The sequence below is a fragment of the Canis aureus genome, chromosome 5 (assembly GCF_053574225.1).
Source record: "Canis aureus isolate CA01 chromosome 5, VMU_Caureus_v.1.0, whole genome shotgun sequence".
Taxonomy (NCBI): Eukaryota; Metazoa; Chordata; class Mammalia; order Carnivora; family Canidae; genus Canis; species Canis aureus.
The window spans coordinates 63,151,219-63,172,178 of NC_135615.1; the positions used below are offsets into that span (position 1 = coordinate 63,151,219).

A 20,960-nucleotide genomic window follows, 5' to 3' on the forward strand; every position below is an offset into this window, starting at 1 on the left:
CAAATGCAATTCTGCAATTTATTGATTGCTTTGGTATTTTTTTTTTTTTTGAGATTTATACTTGCTGACTCAGGAGAATATAATTTATATCAACTGTGGTATAAAAATCTATTGTATGACTATTATTGCATATATACCACTGCTTACCTATTAATCTTCAATGATGTAGAGTTGTTTCACTTATAATTTTTAACAATTACTAAAAATATACTTTTGATTACTTTCAATTCTTATCTCATATATCTTTTCCTTGCTGTATTCTACCAGCTAGGAATTTCACCACAATGATAAATAGAAGCTTAATGTGGACTTGCCCATTTTTTCTTAAAATTTTGACAATTTTGCATTTATTATTTTGAGACTGTTTTGTTTATGTATAAAGTTTATACTTATTTTTTCTTTTTTGGAGGGGAGGGGCAGGCCAGCACCCCTTGTTATATCTTTATTTAGTTATGGGTCATTTTTATTATTGTGTAGTCTCTTTTTGATACTTATTAATGCCTTCCACCTTAAATTGTACTCTGTTCTATGTTATTACTCATATCATCCTATAGTCCAGTCCTCTTCACTCTTAAGCAGGCTCCACACCCAGCACGGAGCCTGATGTGGGGCTCGATCTCATGACCCTGAGATGGCGAGCTGAGCCAAAACCAAGAGTGAGACACTTAGTGGACTGAGCCACCCAGCTGCCACTAGAGAATAAACTTTCAATCATTCTTCATTTTGGCTACATAGGGTTGAAGAGGGTGTTTGGCAATCTGAACTCTCTTTAAGGGAATCCCTGGATGGCTCAGTGGTTGGGCATCTGCCTTCAGCCCAGGGTGTGATCCTGGAATCCTGGGATCAACATCAGGCTCCCTCATGGAGTCTGCTTCTCCCTCTGCCTCTCTCTCTCTGTGTCTCTCATGTCTCTCATGAATAAATAAATAAAATAAATAAAATCTTAAAAATCTTTAAAAAAACTCTCTTTAAACAACTTCTAGTCAAAATCTCTGTCCTTCATGCCTTTCAGAGGTTCCTGATGTGTCACAAATTGAAACTTTTGGATAATCTGTGAAGCACATGGGTTGGTTGTTGCCTCTTCCTACTGCTGATCTGAGAATTTAGCTTTCTCTTGTTGGCTGAGTTAGTAGGCACTCATCTATTTTCTTCCAAAATTGTGTTGCTATTTCCTCTCTCACTCTCTCTCTTCTTTTGAGGGTTTATGCCTATTTATTTTTTAATTATGGAATTAAGCATATTCAAAAATAGATGGAATAATATGATGGATCACTATGTTCCATCATCCAACTTTAATAATTATCAGCTCATGGCCAATTTTTTTTCATCGATACCTACCCTGTTCCCTCCTCAACCTTTCATATTATTTTGTCTAAGACCTCAGTCATTTTATTAATAAATACCTGAGTATCTTTCAGTGATATGGAAAAAGTCTCCTCTTAAATACCATTATCAGCTCCAAGAAATGCAATAATACTTCCTTAATATTTGATATTCAAATTTGCTATTATCTAATAAAGATAATAAAAAAATCCCCTGGGTTGTTTGCTTTGGCCAGGAACCCAATCGGGCCCCCACACTACAACTGGTTGAGGACTTACAAATCTTTGAGATTGAGGGTTTTCAATCTCAGCACTATTGATATTTTGAGCTGCATAGTTCTTCACTGTGGTGGGCTGTCTGTGCCCTGTTGACCTTTACCTACTAGATGCTAGTGACATGCTCAAAGCAGTGACAACCCTGAATGGTGGCAGGACTGGGCACAAAATCATGTCTGGTTCAGAACCTCTGGTTTATAGATAGCCTGTCTATCCACCCCCTATTTGTTTATTGAAGAAACTAAGACTTCTATCTGTAGAATTTATCAAGCATAATGCCTTATTTTCTTTCTCTTTACTGACATGTAAGTGGGGTTTCAAGGAAGAGTGAAATTACATTTGTGTTAGTCTTCCTTCTTTACCAGAGGTCCACTCTTCATACTACTAATTTCACTGCCCCTCTATTAAGACAGCCTCCAGTGACCACCCTAATCCAAAATAGGTGCTTTCTGTTCTTCTCCATCTAAGCACTTTATTACTTCACAGTACTTATCACATTCTGTAAGTATCTACTTTCTTATTATGTCTGTCTACCTGGCCAGAATAGAAAGTTCATGAGCTCAGGGATCCTGTTTCTTCTTCTCTTCTCAGTACCTTGCACAAGAAGCACATGGTACTGTAGCAGGTATTTGTTGATTAAATAGAACAAAACTGTAATGCAAGTTTTAGGGCATAGTAATATTTTTTTATCTTTACAGAAAATTCAATTACTTTATGCTATGAAACAATTACTTTATGCAGAAAAGATGTTCTATTAGAAAGGATGTGGAAAAAAAGGTACTTATATATACCCCTGGCAGAATGGCAAATTAGTATAGCCATATCTGGTGGCAAATTAAAGTATTTATGAAAACATTTTAAGTTTGATTCTGATTCAGTAAGTCTGACACCTAAGATTTTGTATTTCTAAGAAGCTTCCAGGAGATAATTATACTATTAATCCATACACTACATTTTAGGTGCTAAGGATGTATAGATGCTATACCTCAACAATTACATTTCTTGGTACTTATTTTAGTGAAAGATTTAGTCACATGTAGAAGGAAAAATGCAGGACAGTCACTAAAACTTTTCTTTCTCAATTGCCTAAAAACTAGAAATGTCGCTTTTTCGCAACGGGTTTGCCGCCAGAACACAGGTGTCGTGAAAACCACCGCTAAACCTAAACCAAAATGGGAAAGGAGAAGACTCACATCAACATCGTCGTCATTGGACACGTAGATTCCGGCAAGTCTACCACTACTGGCCATCTGATCTACAAATGTGGTGGGATCGACAAAAGAACTATCGAAAAATTTGAGAAGGAGGCTGCTGAGATGGGAAAAGGCTCCTTCAAGTATGCCTGGGTCTTGGATAAACTGAAAGCTGAACGTGAACGTGGTATCACCATTGATATCTCCCTGTGGAAATTCGAGACCAGCAAGTATTACGTGACCATCATTGATGCCCCAGGACACAGAGACTTTATCAAAAACATGATTACAGGCACATCTCAGGCTGACTGTGCTGTCCTGATTGTTGCTGCTGGTGTTGGTGAATTTGAAGCAGGTATCTCCAAGAATGGGCAGACCCGTGAGCATGCCCTTCTGGCTTACACACTGGGTGTAAAACAACTAATTGTTGGTGTTAACAAAATGGATTCCACTGAACCACCCTACAGCCAGAAGAGATACGAGGAAATTGTTAAAGAAGTCAGCACCTACATTAAGAAAATTGGCTACAACCCCGACACAGTAGCATTTGTGCCAATTTCTGGTTGGAATGGTGACAACATGCTGGAGCCAAGTGCTAACATGCCTTGGTTCAAGGGATGGAAAGTCACCCGTAAAGATGGGAATGCCAGCGGAACCACACTGCTTGAAGCCCTGGATTGCATTCTGCCACCAACTCGTCCAACTGATAAGCTCTTGCGTCTGCCTCTCCAAGACGTCTACAAAATTGGTGGTATTGGTACTGTCCCAGTGGGTCGAGTGGAGACTGGTGTTCTTAAGCCTGGTATGGTGGTCACCTTTGCTCCAGTCAATGTTACAACTGAAGTAAAGTCTGTTGAAATGCACCATGAAGCTTTGAGTGAGGCTCTTCCTGGGGACAATGTGGGCTTCAATGTCAAGAACGTATCTGTCAAAGATGTTCGTCGTGGCAACGTGGCTGGTGACAGCAAAAATGACCCACCAATGGAAGCAGCTGGCTTCACAGCTCAGGTGATTATCCTGAACCATCCAGGCCAAATCAGTGCTGGATATGCACCTGTGCTGGATTGTCACACAGCTCACATTGCCTGCAAGTTTGCTGAGCTGAAGGAAAAGATAGATCGTCGTTCTGGAAAGAAGCTGGAAGATGGTCCCAAGTTCTTGAAATCTGGGGATGCTGCCATTGTTGATATGGTTCCTGGCAAACCTATGTGTGTTGAGAGCTTCTCTGACTATCCTCCTCTGGGCCGTTTCGCTGTTCGTGACATGAGACAGACGGTTGCTGTGGGTGTCATCAAAGCAGTGGACAAGAAGGCAGCTGGAGCTGGCAAAGTCACCAAGTCTGCCCAGAAAGCTCAGAAGGCTAAATGAGTATTATCCCCAATACCTGCCACCCCAGTCTTAATCAGTGGTGGAAGAACGGTCTCAGAACTGTTTGTGTCAATTGGCCATTTAAGTTTAATAGTAAAAGACTGGTTAATGATAACAATGCATCGTAAAACCTTCAGAAGGAAAGGAGAATGTTTTGTGGACCATTTGTGTTTTTTTTTTTTTTTTTTGTGCGTGTGTGGCAGTTTTAAGTTATTAGTTTTTAAAATCAGTACTTTTTAATGGAAACAACTTGACCAAAAATCTGTCACAGAATTTTGAGACCCATTAAAACAAAAGTTTAATGAGAAAAAAAACAAACAAAAAAAAAAACAAAAAAACCCAAAAAACTAGAAATGTCCTAAGTGCCAATCATTAAAGCAGATGCTAAATAAACTAAGGACTACTCCTACTATGAACTACTAAAAAGGAGTTTTAAAAATGAGACAGATCTACATGAACACAGATGGGAAGTTCTGAGGCAACAACCTGCAAACTGATACATATCTAACAACCCAACCCAACCGAATCAATAAGTTGGTATTTGCTAAGTCAGAACTTGAATTGAGAGTGAACTTTAAGGGTTCTTTAATGTTATCTGTAATGCTTCAATACTTAACAAGATACTGTGGTATGTACTATCTATATAACTAAAAATAAATATTAAGAAAAGCAAGAATCTTCTTACCTAGATGATTTTGTAGCTCTCGTGTTTGCCCATCTTCAGTTGGAGTGATAAGATCCCATATGAAGCCTTTAATTTTCTCATCTCCTCGGTAGTGAACAAGGCAGTATGCTAAGAGGGCTCGGCAAATTATTTCTACATCATGTTCATTCAGCTGTCTTTTAAAACGGCCATGGGACAGAATTTCTCTCCATCGGCCCCATCTGGTTAAAAAGGTATATTTACATTAATATTGAGTCAAGTTCTAGAGTAAAACAGAACTTGTGGACAAAAGGCTTGAAAACTGCAAAAAACATATCTGGTCATTAATAGGATTTACCTAATAAAGATACCCCCCCAACCCAGCCTGCCCCATGAGTAAAATGCAGAACTATGGTAGAGTGATTTCGAGTGTATATTATTCAGCAATGGATAACAAGATTATCCATTTTATATTATTGAATATGCAAATCTCAGAACAAGGAATTTGACTTCAGTGACATGTTTATAATTTACAATTTAAGAATACTTCACTATTTTGCTAATAAATATACATTAAACATAATAAATTTAGGGCATTCAAAACAGATTTTGTTGATTCTAACAAGATAAAAAGAATAAAGTAGAATTTAGTGTATATTTTCTGTAGCTTTATGTAGCAGACTACTAACAAGAAACATTAAAAATAGTATTTTACCCATAAACTAGAAGATTTTTCTCTACTCTAAAGCATTCAGTTCTTCCATAGCCATTGGAACGGTCACAGGGTCTCCGGAGTTTGGGCTTTTCATCTCCTTCACTTTCGGCTTCAGATAATTCAGCCAATTCATCTTTTGTGGCACTAAAGGGTCTTGTTTGCTTCCTAATTCTTGGAGTGTCAATAACCAAGCTGTTCTGTAAAATTTAACAGCGATTACTCGAAGGCCCTTTCCCTATTTTGCTTACAACAGCATTTTTACATTTTCACCTTTCAAATGGTACAAAGATAATTATAAAAAGCCAGAAAACAGATTACAATCTGATGAAATTACAATTTCATCAACCTATCAAATCAACTGAAAAGTTTTTATATTTCTTTAAAATCCTTATTACAGGGGATCCCTGGGTGGCTCAGCAGTTTGGCACCTGCCTTCAGCCCAGGACATGATCCTGGAGTCCCGGTATTAAGTCCCATGTCAGGCTCCCTGCATGGAGCCTGCTTCTCCCTCTGCCTGTGTCTCTGCTCTCTCTCTCTCTCTCCTCTCTCTCTCTCTCTCTCTGTGTGACTATCGTAGATAAAAAAAAAAAAAAAATGAAAAGAATTTGGTATCTAGCTTTATTATTAATATGAAAGTTATTGTTTTATGCTTCTATAATAACCATAAAATATATTATTAAACTACATTTATGCATTTTAATTTTCTCTTTACCTAATTCATAGTTTAGGTTGTTTTAAATTTTTTTTAAAGAATAAATAATGCTCAAATAAATCTTTGTAATCGAAGTTTATCCTAAAGATAAATCCAAAAAGGGAAAATATCCAGGAATGAAAATACTGGTCAAAGGATATAAGCATTTTATAGATCTAGAAACATGTTTTAGGCTTTTCTAAAAGACTTATATACAAAAAGCAAGGTAATAGGTGTATGAACCTCATGATGTTCATTCAATTTAATTCATTCAAAACAACTTTTATTTTTTTTTAAAGATTTTATTTGAAAGAGAGAGCGAGCACAAGCTCTCAAGAGGGGCAGAGGGAGAAGAAGCAGACTCCCCGCTGAGCAGGGAACCCAAAGCAGTCCTTAATCCCAGCACCCCGAGATTATGACCTGAGCTGAAGGCAGACGCTTAACTGACTGAGCCACTCAGGCAACTCCTCAAAACAACTTTTAAGTTGACCTGCTTTTTATCTTTAATGAAAAACTTCTAAGTTAGGAAGATATACTTTGAGAACAAAAAAAAAATCTGTTTCTTCTTCAATCTCATCCACTAATTTAGAATTCATCAATGGATCTTGTCTGCTACAGTTATAACTGTGGTAGGTCAATGATACCTCAAATCAAGGGATTTCTCCCTTATTCCTTCTGTATTTGTTAAATCAGGCTTCTTCAGTTAGAAAGAGTTAACCCTTTACCCTGCCTCAGTTTCTTTAAACAACAAAAAAACCCTTAACTGTATTTTCTGAGTAAAATTTCAAACATTTTTTGCCCATGATCTTTTGAGATTTTGATGTTTCCTTTCTTTCCCCAAAATTTTTAAAAAAGATTTACTTATTTATTTGAGAGAGAGAGAGAACAAGAAGAGGGGTGGGGGAAAGTGAAAATCTCAAGCAGACTATATGCTGAGTGGGGAGGCTAATGTAGGACTCGATCCCAGGACTCTAAGATCATGACCTGAGCTGAAATCAAGAAGTGGATGCTCAACCGAGCCACCCAGGTGCCCCTGATTTTGATGTGTTTCTGAACACTTAATGTTAGCTTTCATATAATAAAGGTATTAACTTTCATATATAAATGTCACCAGTCTGGTTGCCCTTCTATTTTCCATTACATACTTCTTAATCTCATATATTTAAGTATGCCAATCATTTCCTTTGTGATTTCTTTCTATTTAGAATATTTTCCTACCAAGTATTTGATAAAATAGAAATCTAGTTTTTTAATTTTTTTCATGCTTTCAAAAAATTTTTAAAAATTCATCACAAACTGGAATTTACTTGGTGTGGAGTATATCATTATAAGGTCTTCTCACTGCTCTCAGTCCTAATCATGATTATTATATAATTCCTTTTTCTCTAATACTATTTCTTTATTAAAACTATTCTTTCTTAATTTCTGCTTTTTTAAAAATTTTTATTTATTTATGATAGTCACAGAGAGAGAGAGAGAGAGAGAGGCAGAGACATAGGCAGAGGGAGAAGCAGACTCCATGCACCGGGAGCCCGACGTGGGATTTGATCCCGGGTCTCCAGGATCGCGCCCTGGGCTAAAAGCTAAACCGCTGTGCCACCCAGGGATCCCAATTTCTGCTCTTTTATTCTTTCTTTATATGTTTTTCTCAGTATCATGTTGTTTGAATTATGGTTCCTTTATAATATTTTAATATGTTTTAACACTAGTCTGTTTTCTCTGTACTTCATTTTTGGAAAACCTCTAAATTTTTTTTTGAATTATAAATAAGAAAATGTAATTTACAAGTACAATTAAATGAGTGCGTGCTTATGTAAGTTTATATATAATGTGCTTAACTTGTCAGGGTAATCTTCAAGGCCCTATGATATGACCCATACCTACGGTCTTTGACCTTGCTTATCACCTCCTCATTAACTACCCACATTCTGCCATAATGTCGCTTCTATTTCTGGAATACATGGAGCTTATTTCACCAATGGCTCACTGCCATCCTCTGTACCTTGAAGGATTTTCCTCGTGTCTTTACTTTGCTGGCTCTTTCTACTCACTCAATCTCAGCACAGCTGTCCCATCAGAGTGACCTCCTCTGACCACCTAATTTAATGCTGTCTCCATATCTCCCGGCTTCTCTATCATCTGACTATCCTATTTTCTTCACTCTCTGCAATTGTCTTACATATTTGTTTACTTCTGTCTCATCCACCAGGATTCATAAAGCTGTATAAAAGCAGTGGTTGATCTGTCTTCTGCATATTAGCTTATTGTGAAAATGGTGCTCAACTCCTAATGGGCTCTAGCTGGACTAGCACACAAATGCATATTTGTGGATCCCCAATATATCCTTTTGAAAAATCACAAACAAATATTAATATAAGCATTGTTTTATATCTTCCTTTTTAAGTTGAAGTCTTTTGGAGCTCTTTCTAGGTCAGTAGTACATAAAGATACACATGATTATTTTTACCTAATGCATTAGACAGAAATGGATGTATTAGTCCTCTATCATAAGAGATTGAATTAGTTTAGAAGTTTTTTCTAAAACAAAAACGTGGCAATGAGCATCACTGTACTACATGATGTACATGTATGATTATTGCTTAAGACAGGTTCCTAAAATTACATTTAACATTCTTGTAATTTTTTTATAGATTTTTATTTATTTATTCATGAGAGAGAGACAGAGAGAAAGAGAGAGAGAGAGAGGAGAGGAGCGGCAGAGACATAGGCAGAGGGAGAAGCAGGCTCCATACAGGTAGCTTGACGTGAGACTCAATCCCGGGTCTCCAGGATCACGCCCTGGGCTGAAGGCAGCACTAAACCACTGAGCCACCGGGCTGCCCTAACATTCTTGATAATTCATTTTTCCAGAGGAACTTTAGATATTGCCTGATTATATGAAAAAGTTGCTAACATTTTTATTTGGGTTGCATTTCTATGTTCATAAATTCTTAAAGTGTTTAAAATACGTAGTTTTCAATTTCCAACTGACAAATCTTCCAATTAAATTTCATAATTTACTTTACTGAAATCATATACATTTGCCAGTAGGTATACCCCTAAATGTTTTATATCTTTTTTTTCCTACTGTGAATACAGGTTTTCTTCCATTATATTTTTCTACTTCTGTTAGTACTGATATCTAGGAAGGCTAACTGGCATATTTATCTTTTAGCCAGTTAATTCATTAAACTAATTTATTAATTTTAATAATGGCTTCAAGATTCCACTGCTTTTTTAGACATATACACATGCCACATACAATGATGTTTTATAAATATCTTTTCAAACTAGTTGTTTCATACAGAATTACTTATATTTCTGAAATATATTAAATAGTAATAATTATATATGGCAGTGATGTTATTTCTTACTGTAAATTTTTACATTTTAAAAGGCTGTTAAAATAGGTCCCATGCATCAATGCTTAATATAAAATTCCTTTTATCATTTAGCTATTATCTTGATAATGGATGTTGTACAAACATTGATTCCTAATAAAAATAATCACAGAGGTTTTTTTTAAGTAAATAGTTATTATTGGTTCTACAAACTCTATTTTAGCTTCTGCACCCTTTCTTAACTCTAAGGGAAGTTATAAAAGAAAGTTTAAAATTCCCACTTTCAAAAGGAGAAAAAATGAGTGGGAAATATCAGAAAGGGAGACAGAACATGAGAGACTCCTAACTCTGGGAAATGAACAAGGAGTGGTGGAAAGGGAGGTGGGCGGGGGTGGGGGTGACTGGGTGACAGGCACTGAGGGGGGCACTTGGCGGGATGAGCACTGGGTGTTTGTTATGCTATATGATGGCAAACTGAACTCCAATAATAAAAAAAAAAACAACAAATTCCCACTTTCTTGGGATGCCTGGGTGGCTCAGTGGTTGAGCACCTCCCTTTGGCCCAGGCATGATCTTGGGGTCCTGGGATCAAGTCCCACATTGGGCTCCCTGCATGGAGCCTGCTTCTCCTTCTGCCTGTGTCTCTGCCTCTGTGTCTCTCATGAATAAATAAATAAAACCTAAAAAAAATTAAAAAAGGAAATTTTATGATATAAATAAATAAATAAAATTGTCACTTTCTTGACAGTCTTTGTTCTTTTATATCTGACTAGATCATCATTAAAGGGAAAAGACTCCAAGAAAACAAAGTTAAAGAGCAAAATAAAAGTAACTAAGGATTTGAAGACATTTTAAAAATTGAAAAACATATTGTAATCTTAAGAATATAAATATCCAAATTTAAACTTTTGCTGTATTACCACCTACCATGGCAGATATCCGAGGTATTAAATTGAAGTAGCGTCTGACTCAATAGGTGATCATTCTAACACCCCACATCAATTTATTTATGCAGATGAATTTATTTCAGTAAATATGCAGTTGAATACCTTAAAATATGATAATAATATTACCAAAGTATCCCAACAGGTAATTTTTTTAAAGGGAAAGAAATACTTACTCTGCCATTGATGGCATCTATATCTATTTCTGCCTTTTTAGCCCATTTTTGCCAGAAGTTGGGATCATCTAAGGAAATATCTGTCCGATTTCCAGATGCCACAAAACTCGCCTGAAATACATAATATGGCAGTTTTTCAAAATGGTTTTGAAGCTTAGTGGAAAACCTATCATGGTATATTTACAACATTATCTTGTCATATTTACTGGGGATGGAATTTTAATTCAGCATACATACATACATTCAAAGGACGTTCTAAATGTGACAGCCTGAAACACAGCACAGCATCTGCTCAAGGCAAAAGGCTCATTGCCAACACAGGCTGGAGTTTTAGGAAAAGATTAAAGAAGCCATTACTGTTGTTTAACTCAAGCTTTTGGTAAGTAAGGATCAACTCTTTGGTCAAGAACTGCACAGGACAGTGACATACTTTATAGAAACACTACATGCATATTAAGAAATTAGGTTAGGTCAGAACAAGAATTTTAAGCCTGCTTGCCCTATATAGTTAATTTTCTGGTATATTGCTACTTTATTTCTATCACATTTTTAGATAGATATGTCTCTTAAAAAATGCAGTACAGGATATGAGAAAAAAATCACTTTACATTAAAAATGCTTTTCCTTACAACAAAAATACTACATAGTCAATGTAAAAATTTAAGAGATTATAGAGGAAAAAAAGAAAATATAACAGATTTACTTTCTTAAATATTGTAGAAATTACACAATCTTTTAGTTGGAACTTTAGATATTATAGCTCAACACTGGAACTTACAAACTAATAACCATTATTTGCAACCTAAGTTCCTGAAAACAGAAATGCTACTTCAAAGAAAGTCATCAAAGTGCTTTATAAAAATGAAATAAGCAGTGAGGATACATGGTACTTTAAAAAAAGGAAAGAGCCTGAAAAATGCATGGGAACACTTACAAGAATTCAAGGGGAGAATATAGTCACATAATTTTCAAAGGAGAATATAATTGGAAAATGGCTTTAAGATAATGCCTAATTATCTGGGATATAATCAAATGATAAAAATCTTCGTCAAAAAACCCATCTTGATGGAATTTTAAAATGCAGAAAATTACACATTAAAGGAGTAATAAAACAACTATAAGCAAACAAACCATTTATGACATTCAAGAAGTTTGGAAGCCTGAAAGTTTGAACACTGGAAAATTGATGATATGAAGGAATTATTGGTAATTTTATTTTCATTTTTTAATTTTTAAAAGATTTATCTATTTTAGAGAGAGAGCTTGCGTGTGTGTGACTATGGGGAAGGGTAAATGGAGAGGGAGAGAGAGAATCTCAAGCAGACTGGATCCACACCAATACAGGGCTGGATCTCATGACTTTGAGAATATGATGTAAGCTGAAATCAAGAGTGGGACAACTTAACTGACTGCATCACCCAGGCACCCTGATAATTTTATTTTTAAATGTAATAATAAGTATTGTGGTTGTCTTAAAGGAAGTTTCATATGTACAATATCTATATGTCTGTATGTATAATACCTAGGATTTCCTTTAAAATAATATGAAAGATGGAGCAGGTAATGATGAAGCAAGCTTGGCATGAGTTGATAATTGTTGAAGTTGGGTGACAAATGCACAGGTTTCATTATACCACAGTCTAACATTTGTAGTTTGAATCTTGGTATTGTGTCTAACAAATGAGGAGAAACAAAATTAAAATCCTAAATGCCTCTTGCTGAACATTAAGACTCTGTTCATGACACTGCTTACCAAGTAATAAGTACATTCATTCCACCAAACATTCTTTTGAGGCTGGATTAAGATGCTTGTGTATAACAAGTGTTGAAATATTATAAATGTTTAAAATGTGCATTTTACAGGCATTTTTATGAAACAAGTGATGAAAACACATGTTTTAATGAAATGAATTTAAATTTTTTTTGCTTGTTCTAAACTATAATTATGAAACTACTGAAAATAGGAATTTTTTTAAATAGTAATTTTTAACTTGTTGAAAGGATTAATGTGATAGGTTGAATAAAAGTTCCCAAAGATATTTAAGTCCCATTTCCTGGATCCTTGTGAATGTTAATGGCAAAAAGGACTTGGCAGACATGACAAAGTTAATAATTTTTGAAGTGGGGAGATAAGCTTATATTATACAGGTGGGCCCTAAATATAATCACAACTGTCCTTCTAAGAGGAAATAAGAGGAAAAGGCTATGTGACAACAGAAGCAGAGATTGGAATATGGTCGCAAGCCATGAAATGAAGGCACTTGAAAACTGGGAGAAGTAATAAACAGATTCTCCCCTGGACCCTGCAGAAGAAACCAGCCTTACATACACCTTGACTTTTAGCACTGTAAGACTCATTTTAGACTTCTGACATCCAGAACAATAAGATAATAAATTTGTATTCTGGTGATTTGTTACAGTGGCAACAGGAAATAATACAGTGAGACACCTCTTAATGATAAAGCAATGATTATAAAAACTCATATCCAACTTAAAGAGCATAGGCTAACTAGCTTGATAAAATGAAAAGTAGTATCCATTATCATCTGTATAAAAGTATCTGATAACAATCAAAGTGTTATGAATGAGTAAAGGAACAGACATTTAACTTTGCTCAAGTAATTCCTAAACCATGAGGAGACTTTGGTTAATTCAGAAAAGAAATTCTCATAACTGAAGACATATGACATCCAAAGTTTCAAATCTTCATTAATATAAACTTGAACATTGGAAAATTCACTGAAGTTCATAGGGTTTTATTTTGTACTACAGTTTCATTGATACACGCTTCTTGAGATTTAACACATCTGGCAAATGAACATTTGCTTTACATGGACATTTAATATGAAAATCCGTTAAAGGGAAACAATTAGATCTTTGAAACATAGTAGCTTACAGTTGCTAATCTTAAAAAAATTCTATGTTGCAGTGGATAATTGCTTTTATTCTGCTACCGGATAATTGCTGATAATTATAATTTACCTTAAAGAAATTATACTTTACTATTAAATAGCTTTTGTTATATTCATTTTAAGAAAATGATACATTTATTTTTCAAATAAAATAAAAACATATTTCTAAATAATTCTACATGCTATTGTTAAAACACATATAACCTATTTTCAAAATTACTTCTAAAATTCTCAAGGGTGATAACAAATGAATGTCTATAGAAATAAAATGCCTACTGTAGAAGAAATCATCAGGTTTGGGTTTACTGATTACTTTCAAAGGTTAAATCTTAATATCCTAATTACTCTAAAAATATTTTTCTCTCAATGTTTCCCCTCAATCATTAAAATCCCTTTATTGTTTACAAGGGAAGACTTTTTAAATGCAGAAATCCATCTTCTTACATCAAAAAAAGGCAGAAAGATAGTGGGTGCCACAGAAGGGCCCTTACAAATAAGCAATCCACCAAAGCTTGATACAGACTGCTTTGTTTTCGTGAATTAAGCAATTCAAAGCCTTGTTCTCTACCAGAAAATAAAGAAATTGGATGAGAAAATTTTCTATTTCTCGGATTCACCTGATTGCCCTTATGAAAATATTTCAAAACAAGATTTAGGTGATAAGAACCACTTATAAATGAAGCTACTATTAATGAGTTTTATTTGATGGACACGTACTAAGTCTAAATAAATAATCTTATTATGCACTCTGCTCCATAAACAGCTTTTTATTAAAAAAAAAACTATTTGATAATGCAAAGAAACAGACTGGAATTAATTCATTTATCCAAACTACTTAAAACAATTAAGCATAGAGGAAGTCTTTGGAAATTCCAGGAAAAAGTATAAAATACTATCAACTTTGCACCTTCAGTGCTACCATACAGTGGTGCCATATTTTAATATGCTAAATGTCCACTATATAGGGGCATTTGCATACCACTGTGGAAATGAACACTTTCCAAGATGACTATAGGCAAACTCTCTGGACTTCCTCATCTACTGAAGTACCTCTTTAGTCAGCCCTCTTTTCAAATACAAGTTACTCGATGGTCTGAGGGTTTCAAATAGAAATTTTAATGCTTAAGTATTTCATATTCCTATAGCACAGCTGGCTCTGATAAGAGTATACTTGAATAAAATAATACTCATATAACAGTTTATTATAAAGTAGAAAAAAAGCCACACAAGATTATGACACTTTCCTCTTTAAAGACAAGAAAGACTCTTAAAGATTAATTGTCCAAGGTCATTCAGTTGATGAGTCAGAATTCAAACTCTGGTAGTCTGGCTTTCTATAATGATTCTCATTAATACCATAAATGAGGAGGCCTTGGAAACACCTGCAGTCATTAAACGCTTTATACATGTCTACATTAATTAAAAAAAAAACAAAACTTTAAAGAGAGTATCTCTAGGCATAGCATAACCAACAAAAGTGATTTCTATAATCTCTGTACACAGTGTATTGACAACTTGGGTAGAGCCAAGGAATCCCAAGTAAACAAGATATCTTAGGAAAGAAGTTAGAGCCAGTGTGTATCTACCCAATTGCGACCAGCTGTAGTTCTCAGCCTTATACTTCTGCAGTATTCCTTTTGTTTCCAAAATACTACTTTCTTCTGATTTATTCTCTGGGAACTCTCAAATCTCTGTCTGTATCCTAGGCAACTCTTTTGGACATCCCTGGTTGGATGCCCTGTAAGCACCACAAATACACAGCCCCAGTATTTTGTTTTCTCCACAAACTTCCTTCTCTTGCATTCTCTACTTTACTTAATGATTCCATGACCCTCCTCCCTACTTGAGCCAGAAATCTTCAAGTCCTTTCTGACTCCCCTTCCATACACTTTTAACTAGTCATCATCTCCTGTTGATTTAAGTGGTGCTCCACTACTGTAGTTCATCCATCATCATATCCTATATAAGCCTCTTATCCGGTATCCCTGCCTCCAGTTTTTCTCCTTTCAAACTCATTCTCTACATTGCTGCTAGAGTTAGATTTCTAAACTGCATTCATTATGTCCATTTTCTGCTTGAAGGGATTTAAAAGCTTTTTAACTGCCTCAGGATCAAGTTCAAATTCCTCCAAATGGAATTTTTTTGAGCCCTTCACAATTTAGGTCTGACCTCCCTAATCCCTTTTCATCTCCATTTAGTTCATCCTGTGCATCTATACATGCCTATGCCGTATTCCTTAAAATCTTCCTTGTAGTTTAGCAACACACGATTCATTTCTGTGACTAACACAATGAAATCCACACTGCCTTCAAGACTCAGCTCAGATGTGATTTTCTCCACAAAGGCTTTCCTGATTCTCTGCCTCTTCTATTTCATGTAAAATTAATTATTTCTTTCTTTGCTTTTTTCAGCAACTAGAATCCTTTCATTTTAGTATTCCCAACATCTAGCAAAGTACCTGACACTGATTTCATTAGTTTGCTGAATGAATGCAAAACAAAAATTTTCATTGGAAGACTGATTGATACTGCTTTGGGTGCAGTGTCTATGCTACCTGCTCTAACACAGAGTTCTCCATAAAGATAAAAAAAAGGCCTCTGGGGTGAGTATGGAGGGGGGAAATACAGAAAGGAAGTGAAGAGGAGAAGAGAAAACCTGTATGAATCAGTGCAAATGACACAGAATATTGCAATAATAAACTCTTCAGATGAATACAAGATATAGGTTTATCATATCTCTGTAAAAAAAGGAGGGGGGCATAAATGTAAAGGCAGTTATTAAACTTTTGAAATGTTTCCCCAAAATAAGGTAGATAGGTATTAACACTTCCTTTCAAGACACAAATTTCATTTTACCCTCCCCAAATTAGATTTAAGTATTTAAGATGCAATTAGAAATCTTTTCTTTAAATTACTTCAAATTATTGTCAGTTAATGTAAGATGATTTAACCTCCTACACTATTATTCACACCTTGCTCTGACTTTGGCATATATGTTCTTTAATTACTAAATCTGATTCTAGATGTTCTACTCAGATTAATGCATAGAACTATTTCTGGTTATTACACTTCATTTCTAGGATCAGAAGGGTACATATGAAATTTGATATGAGAGGCCAGAAAAAAAAATGAAGGAAAATAATATACTACCTCTTTAAAGATAGTTCACTTTAAACGTTAAGTAGATACTCTGCAAATAAATAATAGAGTTAAAGAGGTTTTTTTTTTTTTTTTTTTTTTTAGTTGTAAACATTACTGGTGTATTTATCAAATATCACACTCACTGTTACCTTGGCAAATGTTGACCCGCGTCCTTCTGACTCAATTGTAATAGTTTTTGTCCGACGTAGTAAAATCTGATCAATATCCTCCTCACAGAATTTAGAGCCTTCATCTTCTTCCTCCATAATGGCACCATAAGCACCTCTTCGAAGCAGATCTTCTATTTCCTTTTTAGAAAGCTGTTGAATCTAAAGAGAAAATAATTTGGTAACAGTTATTTTGAAGTTCCTAAAATGAAACAGTATCCCTAAGAAATTTCAAAGTACAGAGTCATGTTTAAACTGCATTTGGGGTTCAAGATATACAGAAAACAGAATCCTCTAAAAGAACACACTGAAGTTGTTGACTTCCTTCTTACTATCTTTAAAATAAGATTTGCCATGTGCCTCTAATAAAGGCTTAAGTTACAACAAAGGTTATGGGGCAGGTAACCTCTCAAGGTTTTTTTCAGTACTAGGGTTCTATATTTGTTACAAGCATAAAATATAAGGCAACAATATTGAGGGGGGAAAAAAAAGCCAAAAAATATCATTTAAAACAAAACAAAGCCAAAGGTAGTAGTTTGACACACACAAAATATTTGAAAAATTGTTTATAGAAATAATGCGGAAGAATTCACAAATTGCTTTGCTGTGCCATTAATACTAACCCTTAAAGCAGAGCCAAGAATTTCTGCCTTGAAAACATTCTTAGAATTCACAAGCAAAAAAACCCAAACAAACAAACAAAAAACCCCAAAAAACAGAAAAAGAATTCACAAGCACTGGAGCAATATAAACAGAACAGGATTCACAAGCATTAACTAACTAAATATAAGTCTATTCTGAATGCCTCTTTACATAAAAGTATCTATTTAGTGGTATGGATCAAAATTAAATGATACATTACCTGAAGTTAAAATTAAATGCAAGTAAGAACACAAAAATTTCAAATGAAAGGAAAATATACATACACCACCAACATTACTTTCTCTTCCGCTCATGCTCTGTAACACAGCCTTATCTAGACCCAGCTTCAGACTGGCTCGGTCAAACATCTCTCTCTCATATGAGTTACGAGTTACTAGTCGGTAGACTTTAACTGCTTTATTCTGACCGATTCTGTGGCAACGAGCTTGGGCCTATAAAAAATGAAGTTACAGATTCAATTTATTTTACAAAGTAGCACAAAAGGGATTACACAAAAGGCATTTAACAAAAGAGTATTGCGATGGAATATAGAAGTATGGAAGAATTTTTAGAAACTTTTGCTACTGAATTAACTCTAACCTTTTTCCAGAAATGGAGGTAGTGCTTATTAAAATGAGAAATGATTCCATAATCAGCAGTAAGTTAAAATTTAAGCTTATGTTATCAGAGAATATAAATCCATGGAGAATTATTGTTTTTTAAAGAGGGCATCATCAAGATTTTATTAATTTATTTTTTAAAAGATTTTATTTATTTATTCATGGGAGACACAAAGAGAGAGAGAGGCAGAGACACAGGCAGAGGGAGAAGCAGATTCCACACAGGGAGCCCAACGTGATACCAGATCTCAGGACCCTGGGACCACATCCTGAGCCAAAGGCAGGCGCTAAACTGCTCAGCCACCCAGGCGTCCCATCAAGATTTTAGACAGGAATATAAACTCTATGAACAGATTGTTTTTAGCTGGTGGCAACTCAACCTCTAAACTTAAAACCTAACCACGAATTTCTCAAGTTTTATTCTGCTATATTATCAGCAAACTTTTCAATACATTTTAGTTAAGCCGAGTAATTTGAAGGGGGATAAAAACTTAAAGGTATCTCTGGAGACATAATTGTACTTAAACATGGAAAGAACTAATTAATTAATATGCATACAAGTTGGAAGTAGAGACCTCAGAGATTACATAAGAGCTTCATTTTGTTTTTTTTTTGGAGAGGGGGAGAGAGAGAAAGTGGGGGATGGGGGCAGAAGGAGAGGGAGAATATTACATAGGTCCCACACCTAGCGAGAATCGATCCCACAATCCTGAGGTTGTGACTTGAGCTGAAATCAAGAGTCAGACACTTAATGAACTGAGCCACCAAGTGCCCCAAGAGCTTCAGATTTTATTTTGGGGTTCTACAAAACTTAAAATTTATGTGAAACATTTAGACTCTAAAGGTTCCACAGAATCAGTGGTCTTTCTCCCAAAGTATTAATTACCTTCCCATTATCTTCAGAAGACTACATCATAAATTATGGTTTTAAAATTTATAGGTGGCACTGATGCTATACTTTGCTGACATCTTTATTCTATATCACCTCTGTGCTCTTTACAACTCAGAATTGGGAGTGAACAACCTTGCTCCAGGTCTAGGGAAAGTATAAGAGGCCAAATTTTTCATTAGTCTATGAGGACTAGATCTACATTAGCAGTAAGTAGGAAAAACCAAGTGAGAGGGAGAAGTTGGGGAATACCTTACAGTTTTTCTGGTTCCTCCTCGGGCTCTAAAATGTGATTTTATTTTAGATTAACTTTTAAAACATCACATATGCTGCAGACAGTGTGAGTATAAATATGCATCCAAAAGGCAAGTAATTATAATTTGGGTTTATCCTAGAGATTAGAAAACTATATCCTGTGGACCATATCTGACCTACCAACTAAGAATGGCTTTTACTCTTTTAAGGGACCATGAAAACAAACAACAAAGCTTGTGTGGCAGAGACCTTGTGTGATTCACAAAAGCCTAAAATATTTACTAACTGGCCTTCTACAGAAGGAGTTTGTCCCTGGTTTAATCTATTAATTTTGGATCTTTAAGATTTTGAAATAGCTTACATATAGTATACATTTATGTACAAATGAGAGGTTAATTTTTATTGTCAGGTATATTCTCAGTAACAATTTTCTATATTTGGTATTATAACTACTTATAGTAATAACATTAATTGCAATAGACTATCATGAACAATAAAAGAATTTCTTTTAATCTTTATGTTCTTATATCTTTCCCAAATGTTTATCTTCTACAAACTTTGATGCTATTTGATCACTCTACAAATATTAATATTCCTGTTTCTAGAGGTCCAAGTGCTGTCTTAACTTAGATGTATATATAAATTTTTTACAGTATTTCATAAAAAGGCATAGTCTATTAGTTCTTAATTCCATGCATACTATATGATTGAAAAGATGAAATTAGGAGAAATATTTATTTTTTAGAAAGATTCTAAAATTTTTATTATAAAGAAGTCATTCTTTTTTTTAAAAAAAATTATTTATTTGAGAGAGAGAAAGAGAGTGTACCTGGGGGAGGAAGGGCAGAGGCAGAGAGAAACTCAAGTAGGTGCCATGTTGAGTGTGGAGCCCAACTCGGGGCTCAATTTCACCACTCTGAGATCAGGGCCTGAGCTGAAACTGAGTCAGATACTCAACTGACTGAGCCACCGTGGTGCCCCACACAAAGAAGTCATTCTTAAAAGTTAGGTTCTCTCAAATTTACATAATATACTTCAAACAGATACTGTACTCAAGTAGATAAACCTATTCAGAAGATATATAATTTAAATATATTTTATTGTCATTAAATTAAGATAATTTAAACTATTTTATTAGGCACAGATATTTCTTAGGGAAACATATATGTTAGTTTATTCAGATAAGAATAAAAGAGGTGGAATATAAAAAATAGTTCTAGGAGTGAAAAAGGAAATTTAATTCTTTTAGCCAAGGAATGTATTTACCTGCAGGTCATTCTGAGGATTCCAATCAGAATCAAAAATTATACATGTATCTGCAGCAGTTAGGTTGATGCCCAACCCACCAGCTCGGGTACATAGAAGGAAAACAAATCGATCTGAATCAGGTTTACTAAATCGGTCTATAGCAGCCTGTCGAAGATTCCCTCTGACTCTTCCATCGATTCGCTCATATAAATATCTATCAAATGAAATGTCATAAATTTAGTTAGATGAATATAATGAAAATAAAGACACATTCTATCAAATGTAAAGTCAGTTTCCTTGCAACATTATGTTTATTATAAAATTAAGAAGCAGTATCATCCCAACTAGTTTGTGTGGTTTTACAATTCTTCATGGTGGTGGTGGTTAGGGAGGAAATACAAAGTAGTACAAAGATACA

General features: G+C 34.9%; 1 protein-coding gene and 1 long non-coding RNA gene across 11 annotated transcripts in view; one reads left to right on the forward strand and one right to left on the reverse strand.

The window, feature by feature from the left end:
• CHD9 (chromodomain helicase DNA binding protein 9) overlaps positions 1-20,960 on the reverse strand; it is a 220,747-nt gene that overhangs the window by 41,986 nt on the left and 157,801 nt on the right. For all 10 annotated transcript variants that reach the window (XM_077898429.1, XM_077898433.1, XM_077898431.1 and 7 more), the window contains 6 exons: positions 20,561-20,756; positions 17,815-17,982; positions 16,871-17,050; positions 10,670-10,780; positions 5,518-5,714; positions 4,845-5,044 (listed from right to left, as the gene is read on the reverse strand). In XM_077898429.1, the coding sequence (XP_077754555.1) occupies positions 4,845-5,044; positions 5,518-5,714; positions 10,670-10,780; positions 16,871-17,050; positions 17,815-17,982; positions 20,561-20,756 (1,052 nt within the window). The remainder of the gene's footprint in view (positions 1-4,844; positions 5,045-5,517; positions 5,715-10,669; positions 10,781-16,870; positions 17,051-17,814; positions 17,983-20,560; positions 20,757-20,960) is intronic.
• LOC144314389 (uncharacterized) overlaps positions 1-20,960 on the forward strand; it is a 72,808-nt gene that overhangs the window by 4,467 nt on the left and 47,381 nt on the right. The gene's annotated exons all lie outside the window — the stretch shown is intronic.